At 39.2% G+C, this 12,356-nt stretch overlaps 1 protein-coding gene across 3 annotated transcripts in view; it reads right to left on the bottom strand.

Annotated features, from left to right (window-relative positions):
• The window catches only part of zmat4a (zinc finger, matrin-type 4a), a 152,008-nt gene that overhangs the window by 82,953 nt on the left and 56,699 nt on the right, over positions 1–12,356 (bottom strand). For 2 of the 3 annotated variants that reach the window (XM_028458460.1, XM_028458462.1), the window contains one exon: positions 8,764–8,853. The exons of the other annotated variant lie outside the window; for it this stretch is intronic. In XM_028458460.1, the coding sequence (XP_028314261.1) occupies positions 8,764–8,853 (90 nt within the window). The remainder of the gene's footprint in view (positions 1–8,763; positions 8,854–12,356) is intronic. 3 annotated transcript variants of the gene reach the window in all.

Below are 12,356 nucleotides of genomic sequence, written 5' to 3'. Positions count from 1 at the left end.
AATATGCAAATGAGACCAATCTGTAAATTACGGCCACGTCAGTAGAAGACTGACAGCTTGTTGCCAGACACTCTGCATGGTGCAGTTGGCTCTAGGTTATTACTCCCACATTTCTGTCGTAATACACACTCTGGATTAGTGTGACGTGTGCAGACTGTGTTAATCGGATTATTGCTATGTTTATCTAATGTATGCACATTAATTTACTGTGCTACTCCTTGAGGGCACATGTTTTGCAAACCATATGTTGCATGAAACTGATGATTGATGTTTCACTTGCACAACATTCAGATTTAAGCTATTCGTTCTTCAGCAGCCCATGTGTTACAATCCCTTAGATTTACAACCACCTTTGCTACTTTTGGGGAGACATTTAACATTTCAAGCCGCATCATCAACCCTCTGAGACACTTATTTTTCAAGCGTTCCCAGCGCTCCTTCATCAGGCCACTGATTGAATGTGTGTACCAACGAAACAGAATTTGTGCTCCTCATTTGTGTGTAACTCGCTATAAGTGTGTGGGCGCCGAGATTCCAATCTGACAGATGTTGCTCAAGGAGAGGTTGACGCAACGAAGCATAAGGCTTGCGTCAGTTCTTGTTGAGTCAAGGCGGCGCGGGACACCTGTGCCATCTCCAGTACCGCTGCTTCATCTCTCTGCCCAGATCTCACAGCACAGCTGCAGGCCTGATTTAACACCAAGTGGCAGATGAAGAAACTGACGAGCGAACACCAGAACCAGCCACTGACAGAGCGACTGCACATGGACGTTATTTCTGCCAGATGACTTTCTACAGCTTAGCATTGAAAGGTGCTTTCACTTATACCTTTTTGATCCGCACCACGCTCTGCTTCCCGTGATAGTCCGGTCTTTTAGCAGTGGTGCGAAAACTTACTCAAAGTCTGGTGCGGACCAAACAAGCAAAGTTTGGTCCCCTGTAGTGTGTGGGTCTCGGTCCGCCTCAAGTGAAGCCTGGGGCGTTTTTTCTGATGTGAGAAAGCAAACCAGGACCAAATATAGGAAGTGGGACCAAGTGCAGGACATGAAGTTGAAACGCAATTGTGACAAAGCAACTCTTGTCAGTGACTGGGCAGCGGCACACAGCAATCACACACACACACACACACACAGCTCACAAACATACACGTCACAAACACTTCCTCTTCCATATTACTCCCACATCATTAATTTTTTTCACTTCTCTCTCTCTTTTTATGTTTCACCTGCAGATACATTCTCGCGTCTTCACTCGTACATCCTTACCGGTGGCATGATGCCTTTGATCGCTGATGGGCACGACGAAGCGGCGTCATCTTCTCTGTGTTTATGTAGCGCATAAGCGTGGGTTGTGGGATCATGTGATTATGAGTTATTGAGTTATGAATTAACATTAAATACGTTTCTGGGGGGTTTGTTTTAGGATATCCTATGGAAAAATGCCTTTTTTTGACTAAAGTGTTGTTTTCATCTTCTTCGCCTGAGTGTTGAGAGTATTTCACTCAGACAAGAAGGAAGCGGTCCAGTATTCTGTCCAGTAGGCGACCGGCCATTTTGCCTGCGTGACGTTTAAAAAGTTTGGTGCGCTTGGCAAAGAGTAGCGTGAAAGCTAATCAGACCAAATTAAAATGCTTCCATTACAAATGCGCAAAATCTAAATAGCGCAGTAAAAACAGGTTTTTACGCTTTCACGAGGAGGAATTTCAGACCTTTCGATCTTGAAATATGGAAACACTTTTTCTGCCAATACACGTCACACATGACCACTTCTCTCTGAGAAAACATGGCGCGATACGTGTAAACAGAAGAGGAGATCGAGACATCTCTTAGTATCATACTTAGAAACTACTACTGCCACATTAGAAGTGAAACAACAAAGGAATGTGGAGTGTTATAAGGAGGTTTGGAGCGTCTGTGTTCCTGCGCCGAAGTCTCGCGGGATGAGATTTCACAAGAGTTACGAGATTCCTGGCCAAAAAAAACCTTAAATGAAAAAAACGTTCAAAGCACAATTATACGTTGTCTACATTTAAAAACATTGCTATAAATCGGTATATATGTGAAAGCACCCCAGAACTAAGATTTGTTTTATTGAAAAAGCCTAGCATTTCTAAAGAAACATGGTTCTTAGCCTCTGCTACTAAAAACCTAGGAGTCTATTACTCACAACATGAATCATTTTGAAAATATTAGAAAAATTGCTAAACTCAGACCTGTTGCTTTTATTTCATCTAGGCCGGACAAATTGAGAACATTTATTCAATAGTCTTCAATAGACTTGTGTGGATTTGAACAATTGTTACAACGTGGCTGCATTGGTTTTGGCCTTGGTTTAAACTGAGAAAGCAACCATTTTATTCGACCAACCACAGACTTCTTGCCACACTCATTGTCCAATATGACGAGCAATCCCACAAAATGGGACGTTTCACAAACGACCCCCAACACAAAAGCAAGTTATCACTGCGACTCACATGACCAGCAGCATGTACAGCTGTCAGATGCCATCAGCTCAACCGGGTCCAGACGTCGGGCCATGCCAAGCTGCACAGTTTCTGGAGGCGCTGCTCCTGAATGTATTTTTAGCCAGTGCCACCTTACAGCCTGGTCACATCACATCTGTGCAGCGTTGGCCCCTCCCCTCCCCTCCCCTCCACCCAACAGTGCAGCGTGCCCTTTTACCAAGTGCCCCGGGTCAGACTGATTTACTGTGATGTTTCAGAAGACAGAGACACATGTGATGCTCAACCGAAATACTGTTTTTTGTTATTCACCAAGACTCAGTGCAAACTAATAAAAACTACACAAAAAAGCTCTCAAAGAAATACTGACGTCCCCGATTTAACCCTTTGTCAGAAGCATCTATAAATTAATCTAAATGCTTCTTTTAATTTCACAAATTTTGTTGACTTGACTAAAAAAAAAAAAAAAAACAGGATTTTGATGAGACTAACTTAAGATTTAAGCCAATTTATTGAAATTATCAGAATTATTATCAATCTAATAATATAATGTTAACATAAAACAAATATTTAATGTACTGATAATGTTCTGCCTCAAGCTCTGAATAGCTGAGTTCCCTTTGTAGTATTTTGTGTGCAATGTAACCAAATTAGGAACTTTCTTCCTATATTTGGGGACATTATTTAAAATTCTGTGGTGTTACAATTTCACAAACATGAAGAAGAACACCTTGATTGTTATGTTGTTTTATAGCTAGCAGATGCTACAAATAACCTTTTAAAGGGGACATATTATGAAAAATCCACTTTTGATCACATTTTTTTGATCACATATGTAGTAACTTGAGTGTCCACTCGCACACAAAGTGTGAAATATGTTTTTTGAGGTCTTTGTAAGTCTTACATCACAGATAAAATTGCTCCGTTTCAAATTTTCCAGATTTATGACGTCACAAGTCAAATCGGGAAAAAAAAATACCCTCCCCTCCGCTGGTAACTCCTCCCATTGACTCCACCCCCAACCTGATAAAAACTTTGGAGAAGGTCTGTTTTTGTTTTTCACGCTCGCAAAGGAGTGATGGCTACCGGTAAAACTAAATACAGAACTTTCCCGCTGCCTGTACCGTGCCTTTACAGTGAACGTACACTGTAGTGTAAGCACTATGTTCATGCGGAAGTGTACTCCGCTCTTGAGGTTTGGCGCATTGGCGAACATTGCCTCATATCGCTGATCTGACGTGTTTGTGACACAATCTGACACAGCGGATGGAGAAAACAAATGTTTATCACCTTAAATGCACTATTCCTGTAGTTAGAAGAGCAATGGAAGAGGAGAAAGTGACTTAGCAGCTTAACACTCCGGTGAGAGTTTGAATGACTGCTGAGATGCACGGACCCTGAAGCGCTAAGACGGACTCAAAATAATAATAGCAGCAGACAAAAAAAATTATAATAATAACAACAGCCGCTTCAATAACCATGTGTTTTACTGTAATGTGCAGTTTTTTGGGTGAAAAAATAACAGTGTGTAGATAGCAAAAATACAATTGCTTTGGTGATCACTGATCACCCTGTAAACGAGCGAGACATGAAGTGAGTGAGCGTCTATAGACACGCCCAAAAAAAACGGCCCAATTTCAGAACTACTCTGAAAGTCACTTTTCAGAGGCTAAAACTCTGGAAAACAGGCGAGTTTGGGAAAATAAACCTCAATTACTATGTTTTTGGGGTTCTTAGAACAAATGGAGATCTGTGAAAAATTGCATAATATGTTCCTTTTAAATTAAACATGAATGAAGATATGAACTTTAGAACTTTCGCTAATAATGAGATTATTTTATTTTTTATAACTGAAGCAGGATCAGTATATTGATCCAGATCCCCTCCAAAAACTAATGGAATCTCCCATGCTGTAAGGTCTATCTTTGATTAAAATGTTGTAAAAATCTACCAAGTACTTTGCACGTTATCCTGTTAACACTCAAACAAACATGTAAATAAATAAAAATCGACACTGCTATCAACAGTCTTAATAAAAAAGGCTTACACACAGAGAACAAAACACTGCTAACAATGAGACACTCAACAGAAGAACAAACACAAGCAGTAAAAGGAGCAAAAATAGAAACTGCTCAGCATCTCTACAGCCTTCAGCTCTGCAGGGGAAACAGGACTTCTCAGGCGCTGCGGCAGACATTAACCCTGAGGTTGATTTCATTTGAATAGTGTCAGGGCTCGGAGGATTCCTCCTATCAGCTCCGAATTCGCATCCCTCGGCTCTGCCTCTCGCCTGGTGTCATGGACCAGCATCCAGCCACGGGACCCGGAGGCGACTTCATGCACCGTACGCCTGGTAATCGATTTACCAAAAGCAGGAGGTTGTGTCTCCGTGGGCAGCTTCGACAGTTGTTTTCTTGCTAGATGGTATCTCATTACAAGCAATCACTGTCAACACTTGGCACCACACGGGACATCAAAGGTAGTGGATTTAGATCTTCTTGGTTTTTTAATCATTTGTGATTTATAGATAAAAATAAAAAAACAACTAAAAGCACAACACAACCTGTAGATAGATAAATAAAAACTGCATTAAAAAAAAAAAAAAAAAATCAGGGGGTTTTATTAAAAAATAAAAAAAATCTTACTTTATGACCAGTTTTTCAGCTGAAGCCATTTTATTTTAACGCACGCTATCTGCCAGCATGTGAACACAGTGGATCAATCATGTGTATTAGTAACCTCCCCTCCACAATAAGAGACCTCCGCAGGCAAATGCAACATAATTCAATAAGGCTTTATTGAACTGGGACACAGGCTTTACAGTCATTGATTTAACCATATTATGCTAGGTCTTCTTTTTTTTTTTTTTGCACTTTTGATTAACCCTTTCAGCACCAGGAATGTTTCAGGAAACTATTAAATGCTTATATGAAGGATTTCAAAGACTGTAGCTTGAAAGCAGAGGTGAAAGTAACTAATTACAAGTACTCACGTTACTGTAATTGAGTTGCTTTTATGGACACTTGTACTTTTTTGAGTATATTTATGAATCAGTAATTGTGCTTGTACTTAAGTACATTTTAAAAGAAGTAAAGTACTTAGTTACATTTCTAAACTCAACCTTAATGGAGTAAATTATTTGAAAAATTGGCACTTTAAACCAGGGGTTCTCAACTGGTTTCACCCTGAGACCCACATTTTGCCACAATAATTAAATGCGACCCAATTTTTTTTAATTCAACCAACCAAAATGAGTTTTTTTTAAAATACACACATACATAATCTTTTTGAAAACATAAATCTATACACTTTCCTGTGCAACATGCATTTCACACCAGGCCTGTCAAAAGACACGTTTCTTTCAAAATAAAAAACAAGTCTATCATGAGAGTAAGTAATTTATTAATTAAAATGTAATATATTTTAAGTATTTATTTATTTTTGACCAGCTGTCCACAACCCATCCAGTACAGGTCTGGGACCCACTTTGGGCTCCCGACCCACCAGTTGAGAATCGCTGCTTTAAACCACAGTACTGACCTCAGGTCAACAGTTTATGAGCATAATCCATATGTTGTTGGTTGTGTCATTTCTGATCAAAGCCACTTTCTATGGTTCATGTTGGGTTTTCTACCTATTATGTAGTTACCCACATGGGACATTTGATGTGTTTTTGAGATCATAAATGTAGCTTTATTTATTTATTTTTTACACTGTTTTTACATCATTTTGTGTCTTTTTTTTTAGATGTTTTGTGTGTTTTTTGTTGTTTTGTGTGGTTTTAGAATCTTTTTGTAAATTTTGAGAAGCATTGGTTTATATTTTGTGAGGTTTAAAAGACTACTTTTTTTTTTGCTATTTTGTGTTTTTGGTTTTTGTTGTTTTATAATTGCAATATGTTTCTTTGGTGCGTTTTGTGTGGTTTTTGTTGTTTTGTGTGGTTTTAGAATAGTTTTTTTATGTTTTTGAGACGTAATGTGATACATGAGATGTTTACTGTATGCAAGGGAACCATGGCAACAATAAACGTGGGGGGTGAAAGTAACTTTTACGTTGATTACTATTTAATTGAGCTACTTTTTACTAATACCTGAGTATTTTATGCATGACATACTTGTATTGGAGTACAATTTCAATCAAGTGACTACTTGTACTTGAGTACGACATATATCAGTACTCTTTACACCTCCTACAATAAGAATAGGAACAATTATCATTCAGACAAGGAGTTACCATAATATTCTTGCGTCTTTTGATTTATTATAAATATTTTGTGCTTAAAAAGCGTATTGTACCAACCCATTAACACATTGTAATGCTGCTATGTTTAGCAGAAGTAGGAAACCATTGAGCAATAGTCTGATAATCTGTTCCTCCACTCTCATATAATACAAGCAATCATTATCACCATCATAATAATCCTTCGCAATAATCACCATTGTTGACGATTTAAAGGCCGGCTCCATTAGTGGCTGTGGACCGGACAACCTAAAGACTGTGGTGGAGAGGAAAACTCTGTATAAGTGAATAAACAAACTGTTATCCATCATGGATGACCCCCGGCATCCACTCCGCCACCTTCTGCTGGGACAGCGGAGCCTCTTCTCCAGAAGGCTGCTGCAGCTCTGCTGTCATTGGTCACATTATAGGGACTCTTTTCTCCCCTCAGCCATCAGGCTGTTTAATAGAGCACTGAAAGACAAGTCCTGGTGGGGATGAACTGCAGAGTTATCTCTCTCTCTCTCTCTCTGTAAATACTGTTCATTTGCACAGTCTCTCTGTGTGTCTTTGTTTTAGATGTGGGCTTAACTTGTATATGTTTTTTGAAGTTATTCGTGTTTGTACTTCTTTCCTTTTCTTTGTTGTGCTGCTGAAATGAATCTATGTATCCATCCGTCGTTACAATAATTATCACATGGTAATTTGCCAAGTCCCTCTTGAAAAAGAGACTTCTAATCTCAGTGAGGCTTTTATCTGGTTAAATAAAGGATATAATAAAATTGCCATCATCACAATCACTATCTTTACCATCGTCATCGTCGTCATCATTTGGGGTGTGCATTACCTGATGATTCCAACGATAGGGTACGATTCACGATTTGCATGTCACAACACAATATATCCAGATACTAAACAATACGCTATACATCGCAATACCAATAATTACAAATTTCACCTTTACAAGTACAAAATGGTATGAAACACAATTTCTTTATTTTTTTTTTAATTTATGAGAACAAGTTAATGGTAATTCACGTACCAATATCAAAAACAAGTGGTAATTATATTTTTCCAAAATGTTTAACTTTTGCTTCTACAACAGATTCAGATTTTTTTTTTTTTTTTAAAGTAACCACATACATCTATAAAAGTGCCCAGTATGTTTTACGAAAATAAAGTGCAATAAACTTCCAAGCTAAAATGCAGTGAGGAGTGAGGTAGTTTAACACGGTCTGATGTGGTTCACTGACACCTAGTGACCGGGCGTTACGTGCTATGCATATGTTAGCGCAATTTTTTCGATAAAAAACATGATTAAAAAAATCGATCTGGACATTTTTTGGATCGATACAATAATCGCGCGGTGAAATATCGCAATATATTGCTGAATCAATTTTTGGTTACACCCGTAAACATCATCATTATCAAAATAAACATCATTGTCATGATAATTCCAATTATTATTATCGTTGCAATACTCATCAACACCATCACCGTCATCACAATCATAGCCACAGTAAAGTACATTTCTAGTCCTAGAGAACCACTGTCCTGCACGTTTTAACGCACCAGAATCTAATGAATGCATCATCATTTAGCTTTGTGAAAAATCTGGCAAGAAATCTAAAACAAGCAGGACAGCAGCACTCTGGGATCATCAAACAACAATGAGGCACAAATGCTTGACACGTCCACCTTTATGAAAGGACAGAGCAGAAATAAGTACAAAAGCCACCAGAGAATCAGACATATCAGCTGCAGCAGTGAAACAATGCATATCGACCAGTAAATGTCAGGACGTGTGATTCTGTCAGACACGTTATGTTGTTCTGATGTACATGACAGGGAGGACTGCGATCTACACGCACAGCACTGTTCTATTGTTCACTGGTCTAGAAGCGTGCCTGTTTATCTCTAAGCTATTCAGACACACCCCAGGGAGGAGAGGAGGTCACACCGGTGTTGGACACACAGGAAAATCTATTGGCACAAAAGCTTTTCTGTGAGAGAGTTTGGGGCGGATGGCAGTGAGCAGGTCATGCACAGATTACAGAAGAATGAAAGGTTCACCAACGACTCACATTGTCTGTGCGGAGCTTCTTGGCAGGACAGCCTCCATCCACGGGATGTAGCATGTAATACAGCCGCACTTTGTTAGCGTGTTTCCGACTCTGCAGGGAGAAAAATGTCAAATAAATTAGATCTCAGACAATTACATCTGGGGATGTACAGTATAATGTCTGTCCCTAATCTGCTCTCTTTGTTGTGCCTTTCAAAAGTACAAAAGGTTTTTCTCCCAAAAGTAAGTATGAACTGCAGGAAAACCTTTATGTTTTAGCAACAAACATTTTAAAGCAATATATGAGGGGCCAATAGGGACATTATTCAGAAAAAAACACTCACCCACATATATGAAAACGCTCTCACACACACATCAAATTTATCCTCTCACGCATACGTATAAAAGTGATTATCCACATATGTACAATCACGCACGCACATATGTACAATCCTGCAACGCACGTATGTAAAATTGTGCACGCACATACTGTATATATAATCACGAATGCATACATATGAAAAGCTTTCACACACCCAACTGAGATTTCAGTGTAACCGGAAGGTACGCACACAATTTTACATATGTGCGTGAAGGATTCTACATATGTGCGTATGCGATTCTAATTATGTGCATACGTGATTATTCTACATATGCGGGTAAGCAGTTTGATATCGGTCCACGAGAGAATATATTTGGTGTGTGTTTGACAGCGTTTTCATATGTGTGTGTGTGTGTGTAGGAGTGTTTTTTTCTGATTAATGTCCCAACATTAACCTTGTCTGCAAGATGGATTCTGGTGTTCACAAACACTAAAAAGCTAAAACAAATCATGGTGGACAGGCGCTTCGCCCAATCAGCTTCAAGCATTCTGTTCATGTCCCTCCCTGTTTCCGAAAGGATTCGCCAGACACATAACCAGATCAATGTGGAGAACTCGAATTAGGGCTCTTGCCAGGTTACCCCAACATAGCAATATGTGCAAAATGTGAACATTTGAAACAAAAAAAAAAAAAAAACACTCTTTAAATATTTCAAGAAACAATAAAAAGCCAATAATAATTCAATCTATTTACATATTTTTGAAATGAAAATGTAACATTTACATATGAGTTGAAATGACAGACCCACACAGACATCTCAGGGTAATTTAGGCTCAAGTAATGTTAGGAAGTGACATTCAGGGGTCACAAGCGGATGACTGTAAACAAACTGTGTAATCTGACATCTGTCTATCAGTGCAGGAAGTTTCCTGACTTTGAGCTACAGCAGCTCGTCTGTTGAGGTATAACTTACTTCTAACGTGAGCCAAGGTCGCACGTGTTAAAATGGCTGACGTCAGGGCAGCACATAACCCAACATACAGACCTTGGGTTCGACTTCTGAGGTGGCAGTGAGACCCTGCTAAGAGTTTGCATGTTCTCCTAATGCTTGCTTGGCTTTTGTACAGTCATAAACCGACATGCTGCAAACCGACATGACAAATGTTGACTTATGTCAATATACCAGGCATATTAAGGTGCTTAGAGATAACTTACAGTGAGCTTTGATGGCAAAATTTCATGCATGCAGGCGTAGTTTCAATATCAGTTATGTCTATTAAAATCTCTGAAATAACTATAGTATTGAATAAGTGTCTGTGTCTTTGCCCTGTTATGTAACTAAAGTAAACTGGGATAGGCACCATCAGCACATATTGTGCAGCTCTTTGTTAATAAATGTGGCATTTGGCATCAGCAAATTTAACCCAGAATTTTATTTGTCGTATATCGCCATTTTGAGAAGAAATATCGAGATATGAGTTTTGCTCCATATTAACTCCAGCAGATACCTTTGGCTAAATTTAGTCCAGTTTGACCTCAAGTGAGCTGGACAACAACAACGCCAACAAGAATTATCTAAAGAAATCGATATAGAATTACAATTCTGTTGCCAATGGTTGTAATTTGTTTGTTTTTAGCCCTCGTGGCCCTCTTTTAGTGAAACCCTTTTTCACTAAGTCCCCAATTCCTGTTTTGATTCTTGTGTTAACTCATTCTGTCTTTGTGTTCCCATGTATTCCACCTCCCAGGCGTTTGGGTTGTGAGGAATTAGCGCCCTCATATTTGGCACCCAGCTGTAGCCCATTCCTAATCCAGCCTCCCTCACTATTTAGCTGAGCGTTTGAACAAAGAGCACTTGGTGTCTCATTGTTGTTTCATGTGATTGCTCCTGCTCTAGTCCCTGTGGTGGTTTCAGTCTATCTTAACTTATGATTAGCTGTGTTACCATTACTGCAACACTACATCATCTCCTAATTATCCTGCGTTAAAAAAGCAGCAGTGGTAAAAGCCTTGTTTTCATAGCACAGGTAAAAAGGTCAAGAGCGATTAACCAGCGTGAAACTGTTTGATGTTACAATTATGCAATCTGAAAGGATTTATATTATTTTGTGAACACACGCTCCCTTTTCAGGGGTTAGACTGAACTAAAAACCACAATAAAATAGGAAAACAAGCCCTTAAATGAAGTGCCCACTACTGATCCCTAATGCTGAACAGTTGATAATTAGTGGCGGTTCACTTGACGTGAAGCAGCCCATCGATCCCTGTGGATCTGATAGCCCAGTCAGTTCAGGGGAAGGATTTGGGTGAAGAGAGTTGTTTTATCTGGAAGTGACTCCACTTCAGGATGAGAGGCATCAGATGTCAAGGAAAAACCATACGAGGGAAGGATGAGGCATGAAGGAAGGGAAGGGTGACTGTCGAGGGCCGCTGTCATCAGAGGATGCCCGAAATGAGTTTTCATGAGATAAGCCAAGTGAGGCGTGATGCAGCATGGACGAGTGCCCGGTGCTGTACTCCGTCAGGCAGAAGGACAGCCGTGGGCTTTACTTTACAAGGGCACGACCCACAAGTTCCCCTCTGTGCTCAGGGGAGCCCAGTGAGAGCACGGTTTGTTGGTTTCTTTGAAAAAGGTGTAGCAACCTGAGCTCTGCAGCATCTTTAGGGCCAGAAACCAGAAAAAGGAGCTTCAGAAGCAAGAACTGCTGAAAGTGAACCCAACAGACACTGAAACCGTGCTGGTATTACGTTTGTCTCTAAAATCTGTATCGAAGATAAACTATAGCAGGGCTCACCAACCTTTCTGAAACTGTGAGCTATTTCATAGGTACTGAATAGTCCAGTTTGACAAGCACTTGTTTTTTTATTTCATTTGAAAAATAAAAAAAATTTATTAAGTTTTTTCAACAGACCATGTTCAGTCAGATATGTTGCAAAAATTTACATAGTCAGTCAATTACAATCATGTATTTTTTTTTTACTACTGCACTTTTACATTTGTTTTTATGCAGGTTATTTGCTCAATCTAGTTTTTTATTTTATTTATTTATGAAATATGTTACTTGCAATATGAAACATGTTACCTTTTCACTGTTAGTTCCTTTTATACGTGAACTAAATTTCCTTTTTTTGTTTTCTTAAGCTTTTTAGCACACAATGTCATTGTTGTTGTTGTTTTTTACCTGCATATTTAATCAAATTTGATGATTGTTTTTTATGCAGGTGATTAGCTAATCTAGTTTTTTTTTTTGAGGGGGGGGGGGCTAATGGGCACAGGTGGGGCTTGAAAGTT

Source organism: Gouania willdenowi, chromosome 9, assembly GCF_900634775.1.
Source record: "Gouania willdenowi chromosome 9, fGouWil2.1, whole genome shotgun sequence".
NCBI classification, from domain to species: Eukaryota; Metazoa; Chordata; class Actinopteri; order Blenniiformes; family Gobiesocidae; genus Gouania; species Gouania willdenowi.
This window is presented reverse-complemented; position numbering and strand designations above follow the sequence as displayed.